The 13823-nt window shown below is 40.0% G+C and overlaps 1 protein-coding gene across 2 annotated transcripts in view; it reads right to left on the reverse strand.

Moving 5' to 3' along the window:
- LOC126480719 (uncharacterized) overlaps positions 1 to 13823 on the reverse strand; it is a 218478-nt gene that overhangs the window by 100963 nt on the left and 103692 nt on the right. For both annotated transcript variants that reach the window (XM_050103974.1, XM_050103975.1), the window contains exon 12: positions 2648 to 2777. In XM_050103974.1, coding sequence (XP_049959931.1) covers positions 2648 to 2777 — 130 coding nt within the window. The remainder of the gene's footprint in view (positions 1 to 2647; positions 2778 to 13823) is intronic.

The following is a 13823-nucleotide window of genomic DNA, read 5'->3' on the forward strand; positions in this document are numbered from 1 at the left end:
AAACAACATAAATTAAGAAATAATCTCGCATCTAGAGAAGGTACCAGACAATGCTGAAACATGTCTCATGATCGAAAGACACTGTTTCAAGGAAAGCGTGTAAAATTCTGCTAAGCCTGTCAATATGTTCAAAACAAACCATTTTATTCAATACTAATAACCAAATTTGCCCACTTTTTCAGTTTCAAGTGAACACTTACATATGTCTGTACATATATAGCATTGAGAGATATTACATTATGTCATAAAAGAAACTAAACATCAGAGAATACTTCAAGCCCACCAGAATTTTGTAAACCATACTAAAATGCATGATTCAATTTAAAGTGCACATTTGTATGTCCAGAGTCATGCCTGATATTAAGCTCTTCAGTGTGGTTTCTTGGACACCAATTTTCTTAGAGTACCAGTACTGTATTACCTTATGTTTGAGTCTTTATTATGGCATAATGCCACAGATGCCAGAAAATGAAAACATGCACTGAAATCCAGCGAACAGTTGGAACTAGCCAATGGCGTCAAATGGGACACTTTCAGGGCTGCCCCAAGTTTCTCAAAAGTAAGTAAAGACATAACTTGACAAAAAATTTAAGGACTTCTGTATTTCTCCCCCATGTGACCAAAAACCTTAAGTAATAACAACATCTTTTGTAACAAACTGCTTTTAGATGGAGAAAGCAAGCCAAATGGTGTTTCGTTAAGACTACTGCTACTATTTCATATCAATAAAACAAAACACATCTGGTGACAAGCATTTCCTTGGAGTCGCAAGGCAGATTTAAAATTTCTTCACTGATTTTGGAAACAGCCTCAGAAAAAAACAAGCCTCTTGAAAGAAGTGTACAAAACTGGGAAGAGTTGTGTAAACCAACACCAAACATGACCGCCAATAAAATGTTGGTTTTACTATGTTCGTTACTGTCTGTTATTATCCACTGTGTTACGTCTATTATATTCCAGGTACTGTGTCACTTTCTTTCGAGAAATATTTGAGTACATAGCGTACAAACCGCCAGCGATTGCCACAATTTTCTTCTTCTCATGAACCATACTTCGTAACATATAAACTACTTTCAAAGTGCCAAAATATACTACTATAAACAAAATGTCTACAAAATTGGACACTGTACAATGTACTTGCAGTGAGACAGTCGTTATTCCTGAAATCCAATTCCCATGGCCTCTGGCCTGCCGAGGAGCACCTTGGTCCTGGTTGAAGAGAATGTTAATTTCTCTTTCTGGTCTTATACTTTGGAAAATCCAGGATGGAATGTAACAATATTATGAGCAGGAAAGTCATTTTTTTTTCCGCTCCCGGGATTGGAATGACTCCATACCCTCTCCCTTAAAACCCACATCCTTTTGTCTTTCCCTCTCCTTCCCTCTTTCCTGATGAGGCAACAGTTTGTTGCGAAAGCTTGAATTTTGTGTGTATGTTTGTGTTTGTTTGTGTGTCTTTCGACCTGCCAGCACTTTCGTTTGGTAAGTCACATCATCTTTGTTTTTTGATAAATTAATCTAAATAATCGATAGACCAACGTGCACTAGATGCTAGGCGCTTTGTGAAACAAGGTTTTTCCCCCCTCAAGAATATGAAATGCTTGCAAAAGTCAGTCAGCAGATCACTAGTTTTTTTTTTTTTTATACACACAACTATAGATATGAACAAGTATATGGCTCAGCAACTCCATTCCCCACCACTGCAATCTGTCAGCCACAAAGCAATTTTAATGTGAGAATATGTTGAAGATTTTAGGCACCATTCTTATGACCAGTGTGCTAAGAGAATCTGGTGAGATCATCAATTTGTCCATGTGGCCTTATAAACAGGATTCTGTTTTAAATCTTGCAAGCAATCTCACTGTCTTCCTATGAAACAGATGGATCATTTAAGAGTCTTTACATCCTCTATACCCTACAAATGTTTACTGTCAATAACTTTGACAATAGTTATCTTTAATCTGTATGGAGTTTATCTTCTTGCATGCTCTCTCGTATTGTTCATGTCAGCACAGCACTGTCAATCATGGGTTTAAACTGGGCCTCACAAAGAAATCATACAGCATTTCATACTTCAAGAATGACAAAAGTTATCTGTTAAAATGTAGACAATGTGTGACGATTATTCCCAGCTACATTCCCATGTGCTATTGGTATATTGCAACAACAATTATTTTACATACCACCACCAATTTAAACGTACTGCTTGATAAATGACGCCTCTAAGGTTTTTTGGGGTACAATCTTCAACTGTATGCACCCATTGTGCTCCTGTATGTCTTGTAATGTCACCTACATACTTGCCATTAGTCTCCATCTCTACCTTTTCTTCTCTCTCTGAATCTAGCAGGTTACCACCTGGTCCACCTACCAACCATTAGCATAGTGACATGTTCTGTGCACCTCAATTTTACTTTCATCGTGATCATAGATACATCTTCTGTTTCACTCCATTACCTAATCAATTTTTTTGATTTCTTGTTATTTCTAAAATGCACCTCCATGTTGCTCACTGAGTAACCCTCAGTTTTGAACAGCTTTTGCACTTAAATTCCATTTATGTATCAATGAAGTAGTACGAAGAGACCACAGATCACTAATTTACTAAGGAAAAAAAAGTGCTACTAATAAGAAATCAATTCTATACCTGTGCAGGCAGCTCTGATGCTTCTTTTGGTAAGCTTCTCAGTTCATCAGCAGCACAAGCCTCCTCATTTCCATAATCCACATAAAACACCCTTATCTCTGGAACTACTTGAATTATTTCTGCTCGGTACCTATAGGTCACAAACAAAACAGAAGTATCACAAAATGTCAACCTGTCAAATATAATAAATAATGGAAAATCCAGGATGGAATGTAACGATATTATGAGAAGGAAAGTTGCTGCTCACCATATAGTGGAGATGCTGAGTCGCAGATAGGCACAACAGAAAGAAAGACAATTATAGTTTTCGGCCATTGAGGACTTCATACATGTGCAACTCCAACACACGACCTCAGTCTCAGGCAACCGAAACCACACTGTGAGCAGCAGCACCAGTGCACAATGGGAGTGGCGACTGGGTGGGGGTAGTGTAACCTGCAGCACTTTGCTGTCTGTCACCCCCATCATACTATCCCTATCCCTCCCCCTCCCCACTCCAACTTCCTCCTACTCCCACCCAGTTGCCACTCCCATCATGCACTGGTGCTGCTGCTCAAAGTGTGGTTTCAGTTGCCTGAGACTGTAAGCGTGCGTGTGTGTGTGTGTGTGTGTGTGTGTGTGTGTGTGTTGTGGAGAAAGGCCTTAATGGCTGAAAGCTATAATTGTGAGAGCCTTTTTGTTGTGCCTGTCAGCATCTCAGCATCTCCATTATATGGTGAGTAGCAACTTCCCTTCTCATAATATTGTTACAATAAATAATGGGTAGGAAGACAGTTGTGATCAACAAAAATCAACTATGGTCTCAAATGTAAGAAGCTACTCACAAGACAAAGATGTAATGTATCATTAACTTTTGGACAAATTGGCAACCTGAATTGTGACAGAAGTAGGGTTTTATTACCCTCAATTTAAACCCATCTCCTAACTTTGCCACAACCTCAACCTCATGATGTGCAATGCATCAGAGGAAATGTCAAACAACAATGTGTGTCAGAACTAAAATCATCATTTTCTTCATGGTGTTTACAGGGTGTATACATGGACAAGGAAAAAAAATTCCTGGATTTTTCGGTTGATATGTGAGAGTATACTTTTCCTCAGCACTGTAAAACTTGTCAGTCTTTGAATGTTTATGGTTTTATACGCCGATGTAGAATTTCCCGGCACTTTCGAAAACAAAACTCGCGGGGGAGGGGGGGGGGGGGGGGGGAGGCATGTTTTGGAAAGATCTTTGATGTGCGGCAGCAACATGTACGCTGCATATTTTCGTGTTACGAAGATATAAATTTGAACTCCACCAAATACCGCATGTTACCTTCCAAGGCATTGAAATCGAGATTGCGACGCGCTTTTGTCAGCCAGTCATAGCTCATGTCACGTGATCTCGCCAGCTGATGACAGTATAGGACACGTGATGTAGTCAGCCAATAGCAAGATCACTCTTAAGTAACCCAAACACACAAATAAGGAAAGTTGATGGTTTAAATTAATATACATAGTGTTGCTACAAGAAAAGCAGAGGTTTCACATATAATCGTAGTCTCTAAGATTAATAAGCTGCAAGAGAAACTAAGCTTCCACATATAATCTTGATCTTTTTTGCACGTGTTATACTTTAAGATATATCACACAAATGTGGCAGTGAAATTTATAATAACGACGTTAATGTCTGATCTTCTGGGCTCGAAATTCTTGTCCACAAAGAGTTGATTTTTAACTGTGAGTCTAACGCTCTGTGATTTAAGAAATTCATCGGACATTCTCGCATGTAGTTCATCTTGTGTAAAAGGAAATTTACTTTGAAAGTAACGCTTTTCAAATCACCATCCGCAATGTTTTCCCGTGACCTGTTAGAAACTGATTCGTTTCAGCAGTTACCAGAGAGCGCCAGATAACAGGTGCCACCACTCTTTCGCAGCTACGATGACACAGGAAGCCTGTATGTTCATATGTGTAAAACATTAAAAGATGTTGCACTATGTCACAAAAGAAACAAGACATCAGAGGACACTTCAAGTTCATCGGAATTTCGTGAACCATACTAAAACGCATAATTGGGCTTAAGTGCAATTCGTATGTCGAGATTCGGATGTAAATTTTCTTGAGTACCAGTACTGTATTTCCTCATATTTTCTTCTCCATGGATGTTAATTAATATTCCGAATTTTTATTTTGTTTCCTTTACTGCTTGCTCAATATACAGATTGAATAACAATGGGGAGAGGCTACAACCCTGTCTCACTCCCTTCCCAACCACTGCATCCCTTTCATGACCCTCGACTCTTGTAACTGCCATCTGATTCCTGTTCAAATTTTAAATGGCCTTTCGCTCCCTGTATTTTACCCCTGCCACCTTTAGAGTTTGAAAGAGAGTATTCCAGTCAACAATGTCAAAAGATTTCCCTAAGTCTACAAATGCTAGAAACATAGGTTTGCCTTTCCTTAACCTTTCTTCTAAGATAAGTCGTAGGGTCAATACTGCCTCAAGTGTTCCAACATTTCTACGGAATACAAACTGATCTTCCCTGAGGTCGGCTTCTACCAGTTTTTCCATTCGTCTGTAAAGAATTCGCATCAGTATTTTGCAGCTGTGACTTATTAAACTGATAGATCGGTAATTTTCACATCTGTCAACACCTGCTTTCTTTGGGATTGGAATTATTATATTCTTCTTGAAGTCTGAGGGAATTTCGCCTGCCTCATACATCTTGCTCACCAGATGGTAGAGTTTTGTCAGGACTGGCTCTCCCAAGGCTGTCAGAACTTCTAATGGAATGTTGTCTACTCCCGGGGCCTTGTTTTGACTTAGGTCCTTCAGTGCTCTGTCAAACTCTTCACGCAGTATCATATCTCCCATTTCATCTTCATCTACCTCCTCTTCCATTTACATAATATTGTCCTCAACAACATTGCCTCTGTATAGACCCTCTATATACTCCTTCCACCTTTCTGCTTTCCCTTCTTTGCTTAGAACTGGGGTTCCATCAGAGTTCTTGATATTCATGCAAGTGGTTCTGTTTCCTCCAAAGGTCTCTTTAATTTTCCTTTAGGCAGTATCTATCTTACCCCTCGTGAGATAAGCCTCTACACCCTTACATTTGTCCTCTAGCCATCACTGCATAGCCATTTTGCACTTCCTGTTGATCTCGTTTTTGAGACGTTTGTATTCCTTTTTACGTGCTTCACTTACTGCATTTTTGTATTTTCTCCTTTCATCAATTAAATTCAGTATCAATTCTGTTACCCAAGGATTTCTACTAGCCCTCGTCTTTTTACCTACTTGATGCTCTGCTGCCTTCACTACTTCGTCCCTCAAAGCTACCCATTCTTTTTCTACTGTACTTCTTTCTCCCATTCTTGTCAATTGTTCCTTTATGCTCTTCCTGAAACTCTGTACAACCTCTGGTTCTTTCAGTTTATCCAGGTCCCATCTCCTCAAATTCCCACCTTTTTGCAGCTATGATTAAGTTATGCTCTGTGCATAATTCTACCAGGTGGCTTCCTCTTTCATTTCTTAGCCCCAATCCATATTCACCTACTACATTTCCTTCTCTTCCTTTTCCTACTGTCGAATTCCAGTCACCCATGACTATTAAATTTTCGTCTCCCTTCACTACCCGAATAATTTCTTTTATCTCATCATACATTTCATCAATTTCTTCATCATCTGCAGAGCTAGTTGGCATATAAAGTTGTACTACTGCAGTAGGTGTGGGCTTTGTGTATCATGGCCACAATAATGCGTTCACTATGCTGTTTGTAGTAGCTTACCTGCACTCCTATTTTTTTATTCACTGTCAAACCTACTCCTGCATTACCCCTATTTGATTTTGTATTTATAACCCTGTAGTCACCTGACCAGAAGTCTTGTTCCTCCTGCCACCTAACTTCACTAATTCCCACTATATCTAACTTTAACCTATCCGTTTCCCTTTTTAAATTTTCTAACCTACCTGCCCGATTAAGGGATCTGACATTCCACGCTCCTATCCGTAGAATGCCAGTTCTCTTTCTCCTGATAACGATGTCCTCTTGAGTAGTCACCGCCCGGAGATCCGAATGGGGGACTATTCTACCTCCGGAATATTTTACCCAAGAGGACGCCATCATCATTTAAACATACAGTAAGGCTGCATGCCCTCGGGTAAAATGGCGGCTGTTGTTTCCCCTTGCTTTCGGCCGTTCCGGCAGTACCGCAACAGCAAGGCCGTTTTGGTTAGTGTTACAGGGCCAGATCGGTCAATCATCCAGACTGCAACCTGCAACTACTGAAAAGGTTGCTGCCCCTCTTCAGGAAGCACACGTTTGTCTGGCCTGTCAACAGATACCCCTCCGTTGTGGTTGCACCTACGGTATGGATATCTGTATCGTTCAGGCACGCAAGCCTCCCCACCAATGGCAAGGTCCATGGTTCATGGGGGGGGGGGGGGGGGGGGGGGGGGGGGGGGGGGGGGGGGATGTTTGCTGGGTCTGGGTGTACACCTTACAATTACATCATGGTCAGGCAGAGATTCCAAAATCGTATATTTAATTGTTCCTGGGTACACCTTACAATTTAATATCTGATTTCTGAATCTCTGCCTGACCATGATGTAATCTAACTGAAATCTTCCCCTATCTCCCAGCCTTCTCCAAGTATACCACCACCTCTTGTGATTCTTGAACAGAGTATTCGCAGTTACTTGTCAAAATTTACTGAATAACTCGATCTTTCTGCTATAATTCCGTGCACCAAGCTCATATCCTCCTGTAGCCCTTTCTTCTACTCCTTCCCCTACAACCACCTTCCAGTCCCCCACGATTATTAGATTTTCATCTCCCTTTGCATACTGAATTACCCATTCAATATCTTCAGGTATTTGATCTCTCAATCTTCCGTTGTGACGTAGGTATGTATAACTGAGCTAAAGTTGTCAGTGTTTGCTGTCGATTCAGATGAGAACCACCCTGTCACTGACCTGTTCACAGCAACACACACTGTACTCTACCTTCCTACTCATAATGAATGCTAATCCTGTTATAATGTTTTCTGTTGCCATTGATATTACCCTATTCTCTTCTTTCTATTTCACTTAGATTGAGGCTCTGCATTTCCCTTTTCAGATTTTCTAGCTTCCCTGCCACGTTCAAGCTTCTGACATTCCACACCCTGAGTCATAGACCGTTATCCTTCCGTTGGCGATTTTATCTTTTTCTCATTGTCATCTCCTTCTTGGCAGTCCCCTCCCAGAGATCTGAATGGGGGACGGTTCAGAAATCTTTTGCCAATGGCAAGATCATCATGACACATTTTCGATTATAGGCCACACGTCTTGTGGAAACACATTATTTGTCTTTAATGTAGTGGTTTCCATTGCCTTCTGCATCCCCATTCCATTAATCATTGCCGATTCTTCCACTTTTAGGGTCAGTGTCCTACACCAAAGTAAGAGAATGCCCTGACCCTCCGTCCGCTCCTCTGCCCTCTTTGACATGGCCATTGGCTGAATAAAGGATGACTTTTTATGCCGGAAGTCTTTGGCCGTCACTGCTAATCATTTCTATTCAAAATTTAAGTGGTGGCAGGGTTCGAACCTTCGATCAAGACGCTAACCCTAAACCTAAACTTCTTGATGATTGAATATTTTTATTACAACTAGACACAGAATGCTGGCTTCTCTACTGGACATCACTTGAAATAAGTTATGAGTAACTCCAGGTTCAAGTCCCGATCTAGTAAAAATTTTCAAATGTCACTGCAGATAATGGATCTATTGCATTTGAGCTGGATTTCAAGAATAGATGGCGTGAAACTAGTTGGTTCATAAATAAATATTTATTATACAGCTGAAATGGTCTGTTTCATCATGATACAATTCTACATCTGTGGATGACCACAATACAAAATTTTCTGTGACTAAGTGCAATGCAGGAAAAAAAATTATCACCTTTTGCTGGGTAATATATCAGTCAAATGATGTATCGAGCACCGAATCCATATCTGACATCAGTTTCTCTCTATCAGAAACAATTTTGTCACAAGGTGACTTCGTCATAAACTTCAAGATTGGCAAAATCATGGAATTGGAACATTGTTTATGTTAATTTCAGCAGATATTTTATTGAATTATAAACATGGAAACATCAGATAGGAAGTGCACAGCTATTGGCTTATATTTTCTTTCTGTCTTCTTCTGAAATCATAATATTTACCTTTTTCTCCTATGAATGTCTTACAGAAGTGATCAACCATAGTCTCCGACCATCAACCTTGCAACAACCCTGAGCTTGTATTTTCGATCACTTTCTTGTCTTGATAGAAGCATTAACCTGGTTCTTCACAGGTATCACACATATTCTCAGGCGAGGAAATCTAATTATAGTTCAGAGTGACTCCTGAGGCTCATTAAACAGCCTGACTTCATGAACTTTCCCACTGTTTCATTACAATCTGAACATACCAAGTGCACCTTTTAGCACTTTTTACTGTCTAAGAGTATACCAAAAACATCTTTTAATGATATCCAAGACTATCTCAGTCAATTTAATTGGAAATTTTTCTAATGTCAGATTCAATGAACAAGCATCTTAGATTCTGATGGATGATGAAACTTTTTGGAGAAATACTTTAAACATTATCCATGTTTGGGTAAAATTTTCACGAACAGTTTCATTTCACCAAACTTAATGTCTAGAAGTTGTAACAAGTTTTTCTCTCCACAGATACACACGGTTCTTTGCTCAAAAAGAAGAACCAATGAGTTTATCGTAGTACTTATGTTATTATGTAACACCTGAAACAACCAACACCGAAAATTTTACACTAAAACAAAATATATTTTAAATATTGAGTCCAAATTATGAGGATGAGTCAAATGAAAACCTTAAATATTTTTTTAAATATTATTTATTGTGAAGATGAGGTACAAAGCTGTATCACTTATCAACATAATCGCCCTCACACTCAATGCAAGTCCTCCAGCACTTACTAAGTGCACAAATTCCTTCAGAAAAAAATTATTTTGGTAGTTAGCACAACCACTCGTGCACCGCATGGCGTACCTCTTCATCAGAACGGAACTTCTTTCCTCCCATTGCATCTGAGTGGTCCAAACATGGAAATCACATGGGGCCAAGGTCTGGTAAGTATGGTGGATTAGAAAGACACTCAAAATGCAGGTCTGTGATTGTTGCAACTGTTGTACGGCCAGTGTGGGGCCTTGCATTGTCATGTTGCAAAAGGGCACCTACTGACAGCAATCCACGTCGCTTTGATTTGATTGCAGGCCGCAGATGATTTTTTAGGAGATCTGTGTATGATGCACTGGCAACAGTGATCCCTCTAGGCATGTAATGCTTGAAAATGACGCTTTTTTCGTCCCAAAAGAGTGTCAGCACAACCTTCCCTGCTGATGGTTCTGCTCAGAACTTCTTTGGTTTTGGTGATGAGGCATGGCACCATTCCTTGCTCGCTCTCTGTTTCCGGTTGATGGAAGTGAACCCAGGTTTCATCCCCAGTAACGATTCTTGCAAGGAAGCCATCACCTTCTCGTTCAAAGCGCCGAAGAAGCTCTTCACAAGCATCGACATGTCGTTCTCTCATTTCAGGAGTCAGCTGCCATGGCACCCATCTTGCAGACACTTTGTGAAACTGCAGCACATCATGCACAATGTGGTGTGCTGACCCATGACTAATCTGTAAACATGCTGCAATATCATTCAGTGTCACTCAGCAGTTTTCCTTCACTATGGCTTCAACTGCTACAATGTTCCGTGCAGTCAACTCGTTGTGCCTGACCTGGACGAGGAGCATCTTCCACTGAAGTCACACCATTTGCGAACTTCCTACTCCATTCGTAGACTTGCTGCTGTGACAAACATTCATCACCATACTGAACCTTCATTCGCCGATGAATTTCAATAGAGTTCTCACCTTCACTACGCAAAAACCAAATAAGAGAACGCTGTTCTTCCCTGGTGCAAGTCGCAAGTGGGGCAGCCATCTTTATACTGATACTGCGATGGTACGTGTGCATCCGCACTGTACTGCCACCTACGGGCCTTTCTGCACGCTGTTTGTAGCACGCTCACCAATTACAAGATAACAGCGTGAAATTTTTATTTGTTATTACAGGGTGTATACGTGGACAACGAAAAAAAATTCCCGGATTTCCCGGTTAAAAATACACTTTCTCCCGGATGAAAACACACTCTTTCTGTTTTATTAAGTGACGGTATATTTTCCCTTGGAACTGCAAAACATATCAATTCTTTGAATGGTTATGTTTTTATATATGGGCATAGAATTTTTTTAAAAAACAAAACTCAGAAAAGAAAACCCCTTTTGGAAAGTGTTTTTTTTTTTTTTTGCAGCAATATGTACGCTGTATATTTTCGTATCACGAAAGTATAAATTCGAATCCCACCAAACACCGCATGTTACTTTCCGAACCATGTAATCGAGACTGCAATACGCTTTTGTAAGCAAGTCATTGCTCATGTCACGTGATCCCGCCAGCCGATGACAGCGAATATTCAGAGCGTAGGACAAGCGATGTAGTCCGCTAATAGCAACATCACTGTTAAGTAGCGCGGATACACAAACAGGAAAAGTTAATGTTTTAAATTAATATACATAGTGTTCCTACAAGAAAAGCAAAGCTTTCACGTACAACATTGGTCTCTAAGGTTAATAAGCTGCAACAGAAGCTAAGTTTTCACATATAATGTTGATTTTTCTTGCCCGTGTTACACTTTAAGATACATCACACAAATCTGCCAGTAAAATTTTTAGCAGAGTCCAGTGACTTGTTCTCAAAGTTTTCCACAAATAAATTAGCTACCGCAGAGGAGCAAGAGCTTCCCGTAGCACTACATCAATTTGCTCATAATAACGACACGATTGTCTGATCTGGGCTCGAAATACTTCTAATGGCTTGTCATCAAACGCTCTGTGATTTAAGGAATTCATTGTACATTCTCACACAAGGTTCCACTTGCGAAAGAGGAAATTTGGTTTGAAAGTAGCGTTTTTCAAACCACCATTCACAATATTTTCCCGCGACCTGTTAGAAATAGGTTCCTTTCAGCAGTCGTCAGAGAGCGCCAGATAACAGGCGCCACCGCACTTTGGCAGCTACGATGACGTAGGAAGCCCGTATGTTCATATGTGTAAAACATTAAAAGATCTTACATTATGTCATAAAAGAAAAGAGGCCGAAATATGGTTGTCTAATACTGCGTAAGCTGTTAATACAAATACTACCCACGACTGGCGTGGTTTCTCAATCTGATTACGTTTATTTTGTCACTGTCTGCTAGATAAAACAAAATAGGTCTTTCTAACACTGCAGAAATTGTAACACACACAAAATAAACGAGACTGTTTTTGCACAAATGGTCATTTTTATAACACGACAGAATATAATTCACAAAGACCAACATAAAATGCCTATTAGGCCTACTACAAGCAAATAGTTTAATATTAGAAAATAGTTTCACATTTCATTCATACGCCCCAGTTTCTCGAGCATGAGATCGAAAAGTAGTAGTACAAGATTTTTACTTAAATTTGGAATCGTCATATTCTTCCCCAATTGGTGCGATGTCCCCGTTTCTCCTCCTTCCTCGTTCTAACAAACAATCTTATCATGACTAATTCTGGAACTATTCCTGCCTTTTGTCAAAATTTAGTCGCCGGCTAACTTCACTAACCCTGCCAGAATCACCAGTTTAGTTATCCCTGATTATTCTACGGTTAGGCGTTGTTATGTTCATACAAACCACTTTCCACGCTACTTCCAGAATAGAAGTTAAGCGGCTGCTAGACGGGGACTGTACAACTGGCCCTTACTAGTGTAGTGATCTGGCTAAAAATTTTGACAAAATTTCATTTTCTTGGCTACACCGAGAAGATAATACATAATCTTTCTTATCTGTTATTCCTGTTAGTCGTTTATTTCCACTCTGGTAGTCTGACTCTATGGATTTCGCTAGTAATTATAACAAAGCTGATCATTCCAAACCCAATCAACCACATAATCAGACAGCGGTTGGCGTTCATTCGTTCGGCTCTACTCTGCTCCACTCGTATAACCCGGTCCCCTTTTGCTTGCAGGAAAGTTTATTTCTAGATGTGATGAGGATTCCCCTGACAGGCATCACGTACACTAGGCACGCATTCAAAAATTAACTCATGATTCATTCAGAAATCAACTTACAGAGTGTGTTCAAAAACCAACAGGGATGTGTTTCAAAATTATGAGTAATCGGTAGACCAACGTGCGCTGGATGCTAGGCTCTTTGTGAAATATGATTTTTTTCTTCTCAAGAATATGAATTTGCCGCCCCCTCCTCCCCCCGCAATTGTCATTTGGGTCAAATACATCGGTTTGCCCCGCCGCTCAACTGCGCATGCGCATGAGCCCGCTCGTAACTGCTATAACGAATCTAGTTAAACAGTTGTGATGTCTTGCTCATCAGAGATATTTTGTTGTTATGAAGCATTGCATAGTCTTCCTAACGCCTTTGACACATTTTGCTATTGGCAAACGTTTGTATAAGCACTGTGTTTTGTTGTTGTATATGGCGCATTTCCTTTGCAATTTATGTTTTATTTTCATATTTTTTTCTCATTCACGTTTTATTATTGTAGTATTATTCTGCAGTAGCGGAGAGTAATATCCTTTGTTAGAGTATCGATTCTTAGCAATCAAGATTACAAAAATTTAACTAAAACCTAAAATAACGAAAAATTCCTGGAATTCTAAAAAATTCCTGGAATTCTAAAAAATTCCTGGGTTTTTCCCGGTTTTCTCCCGGGTGAAAAAATTCTCGGGTTTTTCCCGGATCTCCCGGTTGTCCCGGGTCGTATACACCCTGTATTAGGGTCATTTCATGTCAGTTCAACCAGGGGCTCCAGCTCAGTCTCAGATTTGACTGAAATTCAGTACACTAATTCTACCATATGTGGAACACTCATGTACAAAGTACTAGTTTCCCCTGCCAGTTAGTTCCAGAATTATGACTTGTGAAAGAAGGTGATGTGACCCAGAAATTGCAACCTGCATCTGGCAATCTAGGTTGGTTGGTTGGTTTGGGGGATGAAAGGGACCAGACTGCCATGGTCATCGGTCCCTTTTTCCAAAGACAAAGAACACCCACAGAGAATAAAAAAAAGAGGAACAGAAGAGATCAC

Source organism: Schistocerca serialis, chromosome 5, assembly GCF_023864345.2.
Source record: "Schistocerca serialis cubense isolate TAMUIC-IGC-003099 chromosome 5, iqSchSeri2.2, whole genome shotgun sequence".
Classification (NCBI taxonomy): Eukaryota; Metazoa; Arthropoda; class Insecta; order Orthoptera; family Acrididae; genus Schistocerca; species Schistocerca serialis.